This window comes from Pseudopipra pipra, chromosome 5 (assembly GCF_036250125.1).
Source record: "Pseudopipra pipra isolate bDixPip1 chromosome 5, bDixPip1.hap1, whole genome shotgun sequence".
NCBI lineage: Eukaryota > Metazoa > Chordata > Aves > Passeriformes > Pipridae > Pseudopipra > Pseudopipra pipra.
The window spans coordinates 2,481,379-2,499,331 of record NC_087553.1 but is presented as its reverse complement, the minus strand read 5'-3'; the positions used below and the strand labels follow the sequence as shown (position 1 = coordinate 2,499,331).

The 17,953-nt window shown below is 40.8% G+C and overlaps 1 protein-coding gene across 3 annotated transcripts in view; it reads left to right on the top strand.

Annotated features, from left to right (window-relative positions):
• Nucleotides 1-17,571, top strand: part of MPPED1 (metallophosphoesterase domain containing 1) — a 58,035-nt gene extending 40,464 nt beyond the window's left edge. For all 3 annotated transcript variants that reach the window (XM_064654098.1, XM_064654097.1, XM_064654099.1), the window contains exons 5-7: nucleotides 7,896-8,011; nucleotides 12,452-12,565; nucleotides 15,970-17,571. In XM_064654098.1, the coding sequence (XP_064510168.1) occupies nucleotides 7,896-8,011; nucleotides 12,452-12,565; nucleotides 15,970-16,088 (349 nt within the window). In that variant the 3' untranslated portion in view covers nucleotides 16,089-17,571. The remainder of the gene's footprint in view (nucleotides 1-7,895; nucleotides 8,012-12,451; nucleotides 12,566-15,969) is intronic.
• Nucleotides 17,572-17,953: the final 382 nt, after the last annotated feature.

Here is a 17,953-nt window from a genome sequence, read left to right as displayed (position 1 = left end):
ATTCGGCTGGTTTTTAATTTAAGACCTATAGAAGAGGAGACCTGTAATCTCACTACAGGGAATTGGCTTCACTTTCCTGCAGTTCATAAACCACAAGAGTGAAATTGCAATCCCCCCCAGCAGTTTTCTCTTTATTTTTCGCGTTTGCTCGAAAGTTTAATTTTATGAGACAGAGCCGATTTTAAAGTTTCAAGTGCTTTTTGTTGTTGTTGTTTTGGTGCTATTTCCCCTCCCCACCTTTTTTTTTCTTTCCCCCTTGAACAAAAGGACTCCCAGCTCTATCTGTAGTCTGGTGTGTAGTCTCAGACAGCGGCAATTTCGGGATGTTTCAAAGATGTAAACACAGTTGGGCACTTCCATGAGCCCTTTGGCCACGTTCCAAGAGAAACACAAATAGCTGGCTGGTTTGGAGCGGATCTACACCGAGCTCATTCTCAGCTGGAGTAACTTGGCAGGGCTCCACCAGCTTTTGAGCCGTTTACACCTGGTGAGAATCAGCCTCTCTGCTTCACAGCAGCTTGAATATCTGCATTTTACCCCGGGTTTTTACACAGCCACTACAGCAAGAAGGGGATGGTGGCTTTACATTGTGCTCCACTTGAAAAACTGTAAATAGAGCCACAATCACAGGAACTCACTGCAACACAGCTGCCTGAGCTCCTTCTCTTTTCCCTGACCAGATCTTAAGAGGAAAAAGTAATTTACCACTTGTTGGGAAACTGCTTAACATCAGAACACTTCCTTTGGAACTGCTGTTCATAAATTATTTTATTCGATAAATTAGCATTGTTTAAAAGGAATTAAAATGAGGATTTTCTTCACTGCTAGGAAAGTAAATTGGAGCCAATCATTGAGTTTTTTAGGTTGGAAAAGGCTTCTAAGATCCCTGTGCTCGTCTTTCAGCTCAGGGGGCTGAGGACAACTGGTCTGACTGTTTAGCACTGAGGCAAAGAAGTCATTGAGTACCTCAGCCTTTTCCAACCCTTCCTTGTTCTCACCCAGTAAAGGATGGAGATCCTCCTTGGCCATCCTTTTGTTGCTGATGTATTTATAGAAACGTTTTTTATTGTCTTTCAAAGCAGTAGTTAGAATAAGTTCTACCTGGGCTTTGGCCCTTCTAATTTTTTCCCTGCACAACCTCACAACATCCTTGTGGTCCTGAGGGGCTTCTTCCAAAGGCTGTAAACTCCCCTTTTTTCCTGAGTCCAGACAAAGCTTTCCCAATATTACAATTGTACGTGTCAAATATTTCTAATGATGTAATTTACATCAGATAAGTACATTTTTTTTAAGGTGTCTCAGATTCCTGGCTAGCTGAGGGAGGATCCAGGGTTAAACCTGTACCTTTTTGATATAGAAAGCTGTATGGAAGCAGCTGGTTTCCACCACTGTGGACTGAATTTAGGACTGCAGGAAAGCATGAATTTGGAACTTTGCTTGGATTTTGTTCACTTCAGGTAGAAGTGTCAGCGTGTGCTTTTTCAAACAAGAAGTGAGTTTGTCTGTTGCTAAATTGAAAACATTAAAAATAATACACTTCACGCATATATGCACACACGTCGTATTAATTTATTACTCTTGGAAGCATTTTCATGCTTGTTTAACTCAAAATGGCTAGGAATTTGCTAAGTAAAAAAAAAAAAAAAAAGGTAAAATAATAAAAAGGAAGGAAAATTGGAAAAGAACTGGCAGCCAGTTAGTCCATATGGCCTAATTACTCCTGGTATTTGGAGAAAAGAATGTAAACCTGCTAAGTTACTAAACTGAGAAGTGGCTACTGTGAGGGCCTTTTTTATTGATTCTCAGTGCACCTATTACATATCCTATATTTTAGTCATGTTTCATCTAGGAGAGTCCCTCCTTGTGAAAAAAAAAGACCCCACAAGTGTAGCATCTCCATTCCAAGGGATATTCCATCTCCTCAGGCAGCAAACCTCTTGTTCTTAGGGGACTCCAGGAAACACTGGAGTGGGAAGTGTGGGAGAACATTCTTTTTTCTTTAGCTGCCTGGTCACCTGACAGTGAATAACCACAAAGATGTCCTGCATAGATGGGCCTCAGATTATTTTTCCTTACAGGTTGGCCCATTCAAGGCAAGTTTTACATTTAAAATGAGACTGAAAGTCTGTACAGTTCTACATCTGTACCCTCAGCACTGAATCTTTTGACTGATTATTCCAAATTAGCTTTTACCTTTCTTTGTTTTGGTTATTTTATTATTTTTAAAAAAAAATAGATGGGATATTATGATGTGCCTTCCAGCAGAATGAGATAAACTATTTACATTTGGTGTTGGTGTGTTTTAAATTCAGTCTTTCATTAAATTTTCTCCTTACCTGGTACCTTCTTGTTTTCTTGTTACGAAGATAAAGGAGATTTCATTTCATTTTTCATTGTTTTATAACAGATTAATGTTTAGAAATATTGGTTCCTATTAGTCACAGCTCATTCTTTCTTCTTTCCAGTCAGAGATGTATGAAATCCCTTCCTAAACAAAAGAGGAATGATTTCATCAACTCAAATTGCAAAAGAAATAATTAATGACAAAAGGACCACACTCTTGATTTTTATCCTCCCTTCCTTTTGTGAAAACAATAATTTAATTTGATTCAGAGTTTCAAGAGTGACAACCTTGGATGCAAAGCAAGTAAGGCATAAACTCAGCAGACTTCCCTCCCCATGGAAGGAATGTTGCCTGTGATGGCCAGGAGAGTGATAGAGGATCTGAGTTAATGGAATGAGATGAGTTTGCATTTATTAGTTATAAGTATAAGGCCTTAGACTTCATTAAAAAAGAACTGGTTCCAATGTTATGAATGAGTGAATTTAAGTTTCTTTGTATTCTTTTTGTACACTGCTTCCATACTTGGTCTCTAAAACACACCACCCTTGTCTCTCTCACGTGGAAGTTAATCTTAGTATAAATCTCCTCATGCTCCTCAAAACCTCTGAAACCTGTTTTCCTTTAGGCCTCAGTTGTGCCCTTGGCTCAGATGCCAAGATGTTGAATAATATTTCAAAGCCCATAAGCAAACAATGCCCTCCTAATTATTCTTAGCACCTGTGACCTGAGAGCTGCTTTTGTCCCTGCCTGCTTTGGATGGTCCTCTTGTGCCAGGAAGAAAAGACAGAAAGATGAGTGTTATTTCACAACTACTTTAGATGTTGAAGTGGCCAATAACCCACTGAAAAAAAAGGAAAAAAAAAGGTTTTGTGAATCCTTACTTGGAGAGAAAGTAGAGGAGAAAAGCAACTCAGTAAACTAGTTAGTTACTTACTGAGGAAAGGCTAAAAAGGCAAATATGAGTAAATTCAGCTAAATTCACGTGATAGGGAATGTAAAATATGAACACCTGAAGAATGTGAACAGCAGGCAGATAAGGAAGGTATATATTGTATATAGTGCTGTATACCCATGTTCACAGGAGTGTAGCTAGTTATAACAGTAAGAAGAATGTAGGAAACTGTAGAAATTAGGATGTACAATGATCTGCACATTGTGGCTTAATCCTGCATTTTTTGCTACTAATCAAGGTAATGGAGAATCAAATTTCAGTCTCTCATTGCTTGTAACAGAAAAATCCATGTACGTTGATAGTTCCCCCCATCAAGTATCCTTTTTTTTGTGTGTGTGTCTTTGCTGAGCAGATTGAGGTGCTTTGAGGATGGAAAACCTTCAGTTTTCAGGTAAATGACAGGTGAGATATGTATGGTGCATCACCCTTTATGGCAGATCACATGTGAAACCAAGTTATGTCCCATTTAAATGACAAAAGAATTCTTGGACTGCGTGTTGGCTCTTTCCAGTAGTAGTTGAATAAAAGAAAAAAAAGAACCTAATAAGTAATTAAAGTGGTAATATGTTTGACCATTATTTTTTTGTGTGACTTTTTTCTGTTACAATAGTAACAGAATAGTGATCCTTTCAAAGACAACTAAAGTGCTAATGATAGCTAAGAAGGTCATTTCTAGGAGGTTAAGCTGGTTTAATTAGAATTTATGAGAAGGTTACTAGAAGAGTGCAGAGAGATGTTAAGGGGTTAACCTATAAGAGATTACATTGTAGTCAGTGTTCTGTTAAAGTTTGAATTAATTTTTCCCATGGGTTTTTCACATTCTAATTTTCAACTAAATGAGACATCTGTTTCAGAAAAGGAAAATTTGCTATGGTTGTCATAGCAACTATCATTCTGTAAGAAAATTATTCCAATGGTTACTTTAGAACAGAAAGATAGAAATTCAGTACATAAAGCAACATCCGATTGCTCCCACAAACTCGGATAATTCAGCCCTTTTTGTGTGGTAGGTTATTTTACCTGAAAAAACTTGTTCATATGTTTTTAACATAAGGTTAATTGTGCTGTAAACAGATTCACTTCTGATGTATTTCCCTCCAGAGTCTTATATGTAGACAAGCATTATTCTTATAAAAATAATAATACTATTGAATTTCAGTAGTGTGTGGAGGCACTCAGGCTGTTTGCTTTAAGAATGTAAGACCTAAATCAAAGTACATTTCTACAGGAGTGCTTCACTTCGGAGGTGAGAGACATTAATGATGTATGTCTTAAATTGCCAAATAAATTTTCTTGGTGGTTTGTTTTTCTTTTTTTTGAAAACAGCGGATTTTTCTCTTATAGAACATACATGACAGTATTTTCTTTGTTAAATGTAAAATACTATTGAAACATAAATTATGAAAATATTTTACTTTTCCTGAGTAAGCACTAAGCGGGAATGCAGAAATTCAGTGCTTGACATGAAGAATTTAACTTTGCTCTCAGGTTCCATCAGAAATGGAAATTCTAGACCAAGTTGTCTTCGTGTGATATCCAGGTCACAGACTTGTTAGTGGGTATTAGAGAAGATTGGGGTTTTTTTTTTCCCTACTCAGAAACTTTGATGGCTGTTTCGCAATAAATTTTCAGAAGAAGGGACTTGGGGATTTATAAAATCCCTGCGTGCTTATAAAGATGGTTTTGCTTTGGGGGCACTGAAGTGTGTGATTTGTCTTTCTTCTCTCAGCTGTGAAGCATGCCAGCATCCTCCGCTCAATCCTTTCTTGGACTTTGGGTGGATTTTTTTGCCAGAAATATTCCAGACATTTCTTTCCCATCTCGTGATTGTCACAAAAAGACAGCATAATGGCAAATCACACAAGTTGTAACATCTCCCCCTCACAAAAGAACAGCTCCAGCATGAATAACTTACCAGCCCCGCGCTCGGCTGCAGGCACCACAAAGGGAGCGAGGGAGGGAGGCACGGGGGAAAGTGCTGCTTGTCTTAATAAGCACATCATGCCTATTCATAAGGGGAAATGGGCTTTTCACAGAGTGGCCCTGTAGTGTGGCCCTGGTGGAGGAGGCAGAGCCTCCCCCAGCTGCGGCTGCTATTCGTGGTCCTTCGGGTTTCAGCGGGGTTGAGCTGACTCATGGGGAGACCTGTGTGACAGTCGTGGTGATTTCTCTTTAGAATGCTTCCTTGTGTTCTTCAAATAATTATTCTGTGGGGGGTTGACCTTTTCTTCTTGGGAAAAGTCTATCTTTTCCCTCGTTTTGCTTCTCGGGGCTGATTCTGCTGGGGGACGATCCTGTCACAGAGTCACAGAATATTCCAAGTTGGAAAGGGGGGGTCCAACTCTTAAGTGACTGGCCCACACAGGGATTGAACCCACCACCTTGGCATTATTAACACCCTTCTCTTACCAATTTATCTAATCTACCTAATCTAACCTATGTAATCTCTCCTAATCTAATAAATCTACCCATGCCCAGCAGCACCAGGGCGAGCAATGGGTGGGAGTAGGGCCGTGTATCCACTGACAGTGGCTTTAAAAACATAATATACTGTGCTGACACTCCTTTTGCCTCCTGTTTGCCCTTGCAAATATTTTCTGTCCGTGAGATTTTGCTCCTGGAAAACGTGCTCTGGGCCTCCAGACAATTTGCCAAACAGTGGAGTGTTTTCATCTGGGTGAGGAAAGATCCTTGGCGTGTAAGGTGTGGAATGCAATCCCAAGGCAGGAGAGGGTGGAGAGTTTAGAAAAAGCCTGACTACTGTGTATTTTTATAAAGCCTCCCACTTCTGTAACACCAAGCACCCCACAAACTTCAGTTTATTTATTCCCAGGGCGTTCCTGTGTGACAGAAATACTCCTGTCCTGCCGGTGGTGAGCTGAGTGTACAGAGGGGCTGTTCGAGCTCCACAGGCCGGGGTTTGGCTCCATGTGACAGTGTCACTGCAGAGTGAGCCAGGTGCTGGAATCCCAGGATTGTTTGGGTCGGAAAAGACCTTTAAGAGAACTGAGGCTAACACTGCTAAACCATGTCCCCAAGTGCCACATCTGCACAGCTTTTAAATAACTCCAGGGATGGTGCCTCACCCACTGCCTGTTCCAGGGCTTGACCCATCAGTGAGGAATTTTTCCCTAATACCCAACCTAAACCTCCCCTGGCACAACGTGAGGCGGTTTCCTCTTGTCCTGTCTATTGTTATGTGGGAGAAGAGGCTGATACCCACCTGGTTACAACCTCTCAGGAAATTTTAGAGGGATAAGGTCTCCCCTGAGCCTCCTGTCCAGACCACGCAGCAGCAGGAAGGTGAGAAGCCACGTCCCTGTGAGCCAGGTGCTGTTCCTCCTCTGAGGAAAGGCTGCCAGGAGTTGAACAGGTAACCAGAAAAGTGGGATTTTGTAGCCCTGATGTGTCTTTTTCTTAGGCAGGTGCCTTGGTCTGAGCAACATGACTCAGAACAAGATTTCTGCTTCATTGCTAGTGCTGTTAACATCTCTTCTTCACACACCTTCTTCACCTCCCTCCCTCCTCGCAGCTTCTGGAGGCTGGGATATATTTCTGGTCCCAGTGGCAGATGTTACAAGGTTTCACTTTTTTTTTTTCCTTGGACAGCTCTTTCTCCAGACCTTGGTTATCCAGGGCATGTGATGAAGAGCTAGATGAGCTGTGGACACAAAAAGCCTTTCAGTCATCAATAGTTGAGGCTCTTTTTGTCTGTGGAAGAAAAGCAGCCTGTTCATTGTTCTTCAAATATTGGCATGGTCAGAAGATATCTGTCAAAAGATTATAAAATCGCCAACCTAAAACTAACCCCTCAATTTTATGACCTAGAATGGGAGCCTAGTCAGCAAGACATAATTTGACATTGTGATATAATTGGTGTGAAATACAGTTTTTTTAATCAATGGCATAGCAAGATGTGGATAAATTGTGTTCTGACTGGCAGTGTTACAGTCCCGCTGCTCCACGATGAGCTGCTCCATAAATATGGTTTAAAAAATGTAAATGCCTGTCTGATAAGAAATCCTGAATATGGAAAGTCTTACTTAAAAGCAAGTCAACACACCAGAGGACAGAAGAAATTTATGTGTGAGAGGAGCAGCAGCATTCTTGTTCTGATGGGATGCATCCAATTAGGGAAACAAAGCAGCACAGAGGATGTCTCTGACTTTGGAGAGCGATCTGTCACTGTGCCAGGGGCTGTCCTTGCCCAGCTGGTCACAGGATAAGGGCCAAATGCTATGGGAGCCAATGTGAGACATATTCACATGTAGGTGTCTTGAGGCAGGTGTTCTAAATGTTGTGGGAGTCAGCAGGATGATCCACACATGGAGATCTTGGTATCCAGGTCTTGTAAGTAGTCAGAGGAATACTGTGAATATTTTACTGTCTGCTGAAAGTGGTAAGGACTGCACTGATTTGCCATCCAAGCTGAATAACGCTGGTGGTATGGAAAGAGGGGTTTGCTGTGCACACAAAGAAGAAAATGAATGCTGTTTGTGTCTTCAAATTCCACGCTAGTGGAGAGGCAATCTCAGTGTTTTAATTAGATAACCAGTACATGGAAGTAGCACTGAAGACATTCTCCTCCTCTCTTGGCAGGCAACCTTGGTTTTATGGCTGGGGCTTTAATCTTCCACGAGGCCAAGCACTATTAGAGAAATGGAACCTTATTCCAGATGGAATAGATATTCTTATAACACATGGACCACCTCTCGGTAAGAAAATACGAGTGCTCTTAGCTGTGTGTTTGGGATGATTGTGCAGTAACTGTTGGCTTTCCTTAGAAACAGAGTGCAGTCCTGACTGGCAGAAGTCAAAAGTAACATTCATACTGATTTCAGCAGCACCAGGACTTCAGCTCATGATTGTCTATGATACCTGTGCTCAATGGTAGGGAATTAAATAATGGCTTGAAAACTAAAACCTTAACACATAAAGCCTTAATGAGCTTTATAAATAAGCAGGGGCTCATTTACCTGTGCATCTGTCTAATCTGCCAGTGGTAAAACTAGTATATTGAAAGCATGGGGCCTGCTTGAAGAGAAATACAGGATTAGGATCTTATTTTTTATCACTTTAACAAGTACCTAGAATCTCTGTTTTTCCTCCCCATGCTGACTTGGTGAACCTTCTGCCTCACAAACCCCAATGCTGCCATAGTTTGCCTGTTCTTTGGACAGCATGGGTGAGTTGTTTACCTGTAGTACAATCTGGCAACATGAGCAGGTCAAAAAGAAATAGTTTTGCATGTGTGTTTTCCAGATATCAGTAGAGGTGATATAAAAACCACAAGAGATTTCTTGTATTCCTAGAAAATTGTGAAATTACCTTTGTAACAGAGATAATATCATCACATGAACTTGTCCAGTAAAGGCTTAAGGCTGTTTTTTGATGAATTTAACATCTAGCAATCTATATTTAATGTGACTGTGTGTTTAACTCTCACTAATTTAACAAATGGACACGAACATGGAGCATGTACTTAAGTGTTCTGCTGAGTGCTTTGTGTGAAATGAAGGCAGTTGGTTTCTTTAAACCTTTAGTCTCCCCAGTTTCCTGACCCTAAAACCCTCTTGTCTTCCACCCTTTCTTCCCTTTCAGAGCTTGGAGGAGAAAGTATCTTAAGGGTTTGTGTTTTGTTTTCTTTAGAAAGACATGTTTGCATTCCCCTGCTCACTAATCCTGAGGGAAGTACCTCTCTGTGAGTGTAGTTTCTCACAGTAGGGGTTGTGTTTTGATACTTCACTGAAGTGGAGTCTCATGCCATGGACTGATTTTAATATGGACCTATATCATGGATGTCAGAAATTAACTGTTTAGACCCAGAGGTGTCAGCTCCAAAGTTTGTCAGAAGCTTCTTCAGCACTTCCAGAATTGTTTTTTAAATTCTGTAAAAAAATGTAAAATTCTGTAAAAAAATCTCCAACCTTCAGCTGATCCAAAGATTCACTTGAAATCCAGTGCTGGAAAGTGGAGAGAGGGGTTCACACCACCCAGCTTCAACCACCTTGATAATTTAGCCACCAGGCCTCTCCAGTAGCCTCTGGGACCAGCAGAGGGAGGAGAACCTCTACAGAGATTCTCTTCCCTCACTCATCAGAAGTACTTTAATGATATATTTAATAATTGAAAAGTAATTTAATAATTATAGTAATTCTGAGGAAGAGCTGCCCATCTCCACTGATTGCAGTGGAATAATGTGAATTTCCCCCCATCTCCATGTCTCAGTACTTGTTCTTTTTTTTTTTTTAAATTTTTAATCTTCTACCATCCTCCAAGAATCTCCTTTTTTTTAAAAAAAAGTTCCTGTTTCTTTGTCTCTCTCTTACTGATGCATTAATAGATGGCTCAGGCACAGAACCCATCAGCTGTTGCTCTCCCTGACACCCAGGGCAACAAATATATGACACTTAAAAGAAATCAGAACTCTGCCTAACGTAGGGAACCTCCTCATTGTGTAGCTCTGTCCAGCTCTGTCCACAGACATTTTGGGAAACAGGATCCTCCTTGACCCTCCCAGCCAGTTATTTTAACCAGAAGGCTGATTATTGTTGTTCTGATCTTGGGCAGCATCACTAGAGCTGTTCCTATTGATCATAAATAGCAATCAGTCCTCTTGCAAATTCTGGTTTTTCCTCCAGCAGGGCTGCCTAAATTCTGTCCATCATCCATTTTCTGTGCTGCTTTCTCATTCCCTCACTTCAAGAGTGTGCATCCTCCTAAACTAATTAATACATTATTCCACAGATTTGAAATTGTGTGATTTAGGTGCAGAAGCATCAGTTAATGGACTTTGTTTCTCAATTAGTAACAAAAACCTGAGTAATTTTTTTTCTTCTGTTTTGGGATGAAACCCCCAGGATAAGAAAACAAAGGTTAAAACAGCTATTATTGACCATTTAATTAGTAACCCGTTGATTATTAATAAAGAGATGCCATATATTTCACAGCTTACGAAATACAGTGTTTATGATTATGGTATCAGTGCTAATGCTCATTTCCGTATTTGCATATTTTTGTCACTTTTATGTATAGTATAACTTTTAAAGTATTTTCCCTCATTCCTAAAGATCTGCATTTGTGTTTCTTTTCTTTCTCTTCCAAAAGTTCACTTTTCTTTTCTTTGTTTTTAATTTAATTTCACCTTTAAGTCTTCATTTGCAGCTGTCTGCTCGATTGTCTGTGACAAAGATTTATACTTTCCTGACAGCTGCAGAAACCTGTTTCAAGTAACCAAACATTAAAAAAACCCTAAGATGAACTCTAATTGTTAGCTAGGTGTAATCAATTATTCTTAGTTTGTGTAGTCAGGTGTACATAATAAGCTGCAAACATATGGGAAGGCTTCAGAAGGGTGATAATGCATGTAAACAAAAACATGTTCAACATAAATAATGCTTAATTTAATGGAGAAGTTAATTTTATGGATTTTTGTTTGTGAAGTTTTTGAAGTGGAAACACTTTTGGCTTTGTGTTCTCCACAGACGTTTTGACAATTAACTGTTTCAAATCACTGAAGGAACAAAACCTACGGTTATAAGATGTTTATGCTAAAAAAAAAAAAAAAAAAAGGAATGACTGGATTCCAGAGGAGTTGCTGGTTGCACTTTAACATCTTAAATACTTCTTGTTTCCTGCAGTGAATTTTGACCTGCTGTGAGTGACTGGTGAACTCAGCAGAACATTGCTCTGCTCTGCCTGTAATTCAGGGGGGCTTCCTCTTTGTCCACCCCCTCACAGGTGCCAAGCAGGGGAAGGTACCAGTCTGAATGAATTAGGAGTCTTTGACCACAAGCAGAACTTCCTCTTTTTGGCACTTAGGACTCTGCATTCCCAACTTCTTTCTGAAAACTGGACTTAGCTCTCTAACTATGACACAAGGGCAAACTCTGGCCGTTTTCATAAAACCCCACAGTGCACTTTGAGCCCGGTTTTTAAGGACTGGCAGCCAAAGAGATATTTCTCAATGTGTGAACCCACCCTGAAGCTCTAGCAAATGTGAGAGCTTTTCCAGGAGCTTGAATACCACAGTTCTGGGCTTTTAAGCCAGTTGGTTGCTGCTTAGCCATGCTTGAGTGGACATCAAAAGGAAACCTGTGAAAACCAGGTCCAGGCTCTGTAACTCTGGGCTAAAGGCACAATATATTCACAGGACTGCAGCAATGCAGGAGACACAAAGCTATGACAGGCACACAGGGAAAATGCCAGAAAGACAGAATAAAACCAGGAAGATTTTATCTTTTAGGTTTCCAAATTTGAGCCCAGTGACAGTGGCAGAACAATAGAAAGAAATCAGATTGGTTATTGCAAACCCTCTAATACAACAACATCCCTCTTATAGTACTACTTTGAAGGAAAACATGAGACTTCAGTTGGCAGTAAACATCCCCCTGCAGTATTTTTAGACAAAGAGGCAAGTTGGTGTAACATTTCTGTCTGTATTCATACGAAACACACATTTTTCACCCAGTCTTTGTGCAAGTAAATATAGCACTTAAATACATCTGCTGCAAAAGGCCTGAGTTTCTCTTCCTGTCCATAAGTTTAGGCAAGTGGGGCTTGCTGTGCCATGAATTGGTTAAAACAGTTTTGCCTGAGGGTGTTATTTTTTGGGCACACAGAAGGTTCCTCACCTGCATTCCACTACTCTGGGATTCCATGTGATGTAGTTTTATTAACACAGATTCCATTTTTAATTAACACAGATTCCATTACATCAGTCAAGGTGTTCCATTTAAAAAAAAGCGGATCCCAGGACTAGATTTAAACAGCTAAATGTTCATTTAGGTTGTCTGGAGACTCACTTTGGACTCACTGCTCTTTACACCTCACCCTCTTCGAGGAAGAAAAATGAGTAAAACATTGAGTAGTCCCGTTTGCAGCAGTGCAGAAAATGCTTGAATTGCAGTGATTTTTTTTTTAATTCCTTGAAAAACAACTTGTAAGGATTATCATAGTTCATTTTATCCAGATGAGCTTTTATGGTTTTCCTTGGGTATTTTTCCTTCCTTCCTCTTCTGTTTACCAACACAGTTTTTTCCACGTCGGTTCTTCTGGGGCTGCTTGTGAAAAGCCATGAAATCTCAGAAATGCTGTGGACCAGCACAACTGCAGATTACCTGTCTCCTTTTAAAGCTTTCCTTTCTTTTCCAAAGGTTTTCTAGACTGGGTTCCTAAGAAAATGCAACGGGTAGGATGTGTCGAGCTGCTGAACACGGTCCAGAGACGAATACAGCCAAGGCTTCATGTTTTTGGACATATCCATGAAGGTCAGAACACATTTCTTTCTATGTATGTTTAGAAACCACCAACACAGAAGGTTTAAGTAGCATTTTCAAACTCGAATGTCTGAACTTCTAGAGTTGGGATACATATTTAGCTGCATATTGGCTGATACCCACATTTCAATATTTGTACTTCAGCTTCTCTTTCAGTTTGTGCATCTATGAAGCAGGGTGATGCTTCCTTCACGGGGAGGATTACTGTGAATTTTAAAATAAGAATTCAAGCCCAGTAGTTACTAAATATTAGGACTGATGGATTGCATTTTCCTCAGCTGAATCTGTGATTTAAGATAATTCATGTAAGCTCTCTGGGTTGCAGTTTCTGTGTTTCTAAAATGGGTAGGAATGCTTTGAGAGGTGCTTGTAAGGCTTAAGCTTCAAGATTGTACAATAAAGTGCGTATATGAAGTTGGAATCAAGAGGGATGTCACCACTGCCTTGTGTAGGAGTTCCAATATATTTATTGATGCATTTAGCTGCTTTGGCAGGGGAAACATTTGGTGCCCAAATGAAACAAAGCAGTTCCCTTGACTGTTTGATATTTAGCTGGAAAAAAATGAGTTCCCTTCACATAAGTAGGTAAATGGTGCCAAAAATGCTCTGCTGAAGTTGGTGACAGCAGGAGTGCATCTCCATGCAAAGGGAGAGGTAGATGCTGTCTGCCCTGTTCACATATCAAGGATTTCAAGCAGTGCCCCCAGAAGAAACCACTGGGCTGTGCAAAAGGTAACCCGTTGGCATGTAAGTGTTTATCATCAGCTGCTCAGGCCTTGGCAATATTAACTTACTGGCAGGAGAAGGTACTGCCCTACTGCCAGATTTCTGCTCCTGGGCCTGCTCCAGCCTTGGATGTAGGATCTCTGTAGGTCTCACCAGGGCAGAAATGGAAAAACTGGAGTAGCTGGCATCCTGGTTTTGAGAAGAAACATTGCCCTTCCCAAGAAATGCCACCCTTTCCAAGAAATGCCATCCTGGCTTGCTGCTGGGGGCTTTCCCCCCACGTTAGAGGGGACATGGTTGAGAGGGTGTGCTGGTGTAAAATTGACGGAGAAGATGTTCAGATCATTGTTTTACAGCTCAGGGATTAGGTCCATTCTCCTCTGTGTGGTGTTCTGTTAATGCCTGGTTAATGTCCTAAGTGCTGTTAAATCACAGAGTAAACAAATGATGCTGTTAGAGCATCTTTGATATTCCAACCAGAAGAGCTGGTGAATACAGTTCAAACTCATCACTATTTCAGAAATTGTGAGCCAAGTGGGTTGCAGGGGATCCAAGCAAACAGCAAGCCATGAAGCTTCAGGCAGGTAAACAAAATCACATCTGCTAAAACCAAGCCCAACTTTGCTCTCAAGGGAAGAGAATGGCACCTCCCTAGAATGGGAAAACTCGTGAAATAATGCAGTTGGCACAGTAGATATTGAAGCACAGAAACAAGGTATTCTTCTTGTTAACCATCACAATTTAGAGAAAACAAGAACAGCATAGCCTGTTTTGCAGTGGGATGCTGAGTCTCTGCAGAGGAGAATTCCCTTTGCAGGCAGCCTGTACTTTGTAGAGAGAATTCATGATTTGAACAGATGAGTTCTTCCTCTGAGTGAGCAAAGCTACATCTGCAGCAGTCATTTACTGAACATCTGGGGGGAAGGGATGCTTAGAAGAGATGTTTCTTCTCTATTCCCCTCTCTGCACTGCTGTGTCTGCCAAGAAAATACCTCTGCACATGGGTTTCCTGCTGATGCACCCATGGAAGTGACAAGCAGGGACTAAAATCCTGGTTTTCCCATCACAGCCAATCCTTGGCTGAGGTCATGGCCAAGGAAACTCTGCTGGCAGTAGGACAGGAGTGAAAGCCACAGCATTAGGAATCTTCCAGCAAATCTTCAAATGAGTAGCCAAGAAGACACAAAGTCCCAACAGCAACGCTCAATCTGTGTTTTGCACAGACCAATTCTTCTGTGGCAAACAGAAACTGGCTTAAAGAAATGTCTGTGACAGGAACCTGACGGAGTTTTCTTCCCTCCCTAGTCCCTAATTATAGTGTGGTTTTTCCATGGAGAGTCTAGGAGGCCCTGCATTATTCAGGGTATTTTAAGGAACACACACACACACACAAAAAAGACTTTTGGCTACTGTTTCTTTGTTTGCAAATGATGCAACTGCCAATGGTTCTGTAAGACACAAAATTGCACTCAGGAAAAACCACAGGGTCCCAGGTACCTGGGATTTGAATAGCTGGATCTCAGTGTATGTAACAACAAATACATTTCCCTAGGAACTTCACCAACAATGAGATTGAATTTTAATGCAAACACTTTCTATCAAGTGATTCCTCCCAAATCCTATATTTCTGATTGTGAATTTTTCATATTGATCAAAATATTTTAATGGAAGTTTCCAACATCCAGCTTTTAGTTTTAGTGTAATCAAGCTTATGTTTCTTCCTGGTCATTCATTAAAAGATTTATTACAATGGAGAGCTTTTGCTTTCTCAAAACACCAGGGCTGTTGAAGGGCTTCTTCTTCACTTTCCAAAACAGCATTTCACAGTATTTCTGCAGGCATTAGGGCTGGAAGTTTGATTTTCTGCATATTTAGCTCTGGAATTGTTTGACTTGGGTGTCTGGCCAGACATGAGATGTGGTTGAAGCTTTTCCACCACTGGTGAGACACACAGTTGTGTGGAAATGTTATGGTGTCTTGGATTATGAATTCACCTTGTCTGTTAGAGAATGCATTAATAAAGCCATTTTTTTTCTCTCCCTGGGCAGGAATTTTAGTGTCTTTCCATAAGATTTGATGGAAAAAAGGTACTCTTTCCATCAAATTTGATGGAAATTGGTTAACAACTTCAAACACACAGGAAGAAGGAGTTGCTGCTGTAGACAAATCCTGCCCAGCTGCACATGCTCACACACTTCCCTTGAGCCAGGCAATGCTTTTTCTTCATTGTTTGCTTGAATTATGTTCAACACTGGGCAGAAATTGCCCAAAGTTTGCTGCACTGACGACTGGAAACCTAAATGATCAGAAGGACGTTTTTTTTTCAATGCCTAAGATCTATCTTCTTATCCTTCCCAAAACTAAAATGGTTTTGAGAAAGAAAGCTTTGCAGAGAAAAGTCTCTCTCTTTCTAAGGAGGTTTGGTGAGCTGGCTGCCAGAGATTATTGCCACTAGTTAGTGAGGGGCTGTTTTGTTTTTCTTACACAATTTAAAAGATGGCAAAAAGTTCTGTAGGACAAAGACGGGTTTTTTCAGGGGACCAAGAGAATTTTAAAATTCCTTCTGGGTGATAAATGTGGCACTTACCATTGTGTGGTAAAGGTGAATAGTTGAAAAATGAGGAAGATAATGAATAATGAGAGTAACCAGAGTTTTTCTTACTTTGTAGGTTATGGTGTCATGGCTGATGGAACCACTACCTATGTGAATGCATCTGTGTGCACTGTGAATTACCAGCCACTTAATCCACCTATAGTTATTGACTTACCTACTCCAAGGAACACATGATTATAACAAGGATTTAAAGTTGTACCCAACACATTAGCAACTTTATATTGCTGGCTGAGAATCCCAATAGGGAACCATTCAACAAAAACAAACAAAAAAAAAGCAAAATCCTTCTTTTTTTCCCTGCTAGCTCTTCACAGATAAATTTCGAGTAACAAAAGTGGATGAGGAACAAAGACATTTTGGTGCCAGAAACAGATTAAAGACTTAACATTTCACCATTAAAATATTTGTGAACACAGAAAAGTGAATGCATTCCACATATAAATATATATATATATACATACACATATATATATATCTAGTAGGGGCTTTTGTATATACCGTGTATTGGACTTATTAAAAGAACAATGTCTTTCAAAGGAGTGTTTCTTTAAGAAAGTTTGCAGTTTAAACTTCAGTGTTTAGACTAGGATTCCCTCATTTCAGATGTTTCCCAGTGAGCTCTTAGTAAAAGAAAAATTATGGTGAAGATGTTTTCCCTTAATTAACATGGCAAATATAAAAGATGCTGCACAAATGACCAGTCACTGGAGGAAAGCTATTACTCCAAGTCCTCCAGGTCTAAGTCTTTGCATCTATTCAAAACCAATGCAATAGAGGCCCTAATTCACTGTACTGAAATGGAAGTTTTACTACATCTGGCATTACAGATGGTAAGGGAAATGGTGCATATTGCCAGCATGCTGTAAACAGCTCAACATTCAAGAAGGGAGACTGTGTTAAGTGCAGTATAAACTCAGGAATTTGTAACCTGTAAAAAAAAAAGGATGACATTTCCCTAAAAAAAAAAAAAGGAAAAAAAACAAAGAAGAAAAATATATAACTGTGTTTTCATATGGTAAAGAGATACGTGACTGTATTTAAAAAAAAAAAGAAAACAAAAAAAGAGAAAAAACACAAAAAGCCCACCCAACGATCAGTAACGGTGTTTTAAATAAAACCCACTGGGACTGTGGGTTTAAAACCTGCTGATGGGACGTGCAGCCAATGCTGAGATGACTGGTTTGAGTCTGGCCCTGGTCAGGAGGGGTTAAATGTCATTGTGATCATTTTGTCCCTGGGGAACATCGTGGATGTTCTGGGGGAAGGCGCCATCCCAGGGTGGGGTTTGGGGATTCACTTCTGGAGAGCTGTAAGGAGTACACACTGATGGGCACAGAGCAGAGGGGTTGCTGTTTGCCCACTCATGGACACTGCTGAGAGAGGCCCAGGACAACCTGAAAGCCACTCGTGGTGCTGTAGGTGCCACCAGGCAGAGCAGGGGACGTGCCACAAGCTGTTTGGGGTGGCCCACAGTGGCACTGCCCGTGCAGCTCTTCTGCAGGCCAGCAGGGGTGTTGAAGCTGCTGGGATTTCACTCCTGTCCTAGGCAGAAGCTTAAGAATTGATTGGAAACCCACCAAAAGAAAGACATGGATTTCTGCCTTGGACTAACCAACATCTCCTTTTGCCTTGATGGAGGTTGTTCAGCTGCTGTATTCTGAACGTGGACATCCTCAGTTTGGGGCTGATGGCATCTAGATGTTAATCTTGTCCACAGAGGTTGGGCAGAGCTCAGCAGTGCCAGTTCAGAGCTGTCTGCAGGTCTGTGCCTGGCCCACCTCTGCACTCATGCACTGGATAATTGTGTGTGTGACTTTTTGCCCAATATGTGGATGTAAATGTGAGCTTCACGTGGCAGCTGCATGTACATGACACACATGCACAATTTAAAATACCTGTGTGGCAAAACCAGGCTGTGTCAGCTGCACCTCTGAGCCAGGTGGGCAGAAACACTGCTTTTTGCTGGTTCCCCGTGGGCAGCAGGTCTTCCATCAGCTGCTGGGAGCCACCAGAAGCCACCAGACCCCCAGAAAACATGA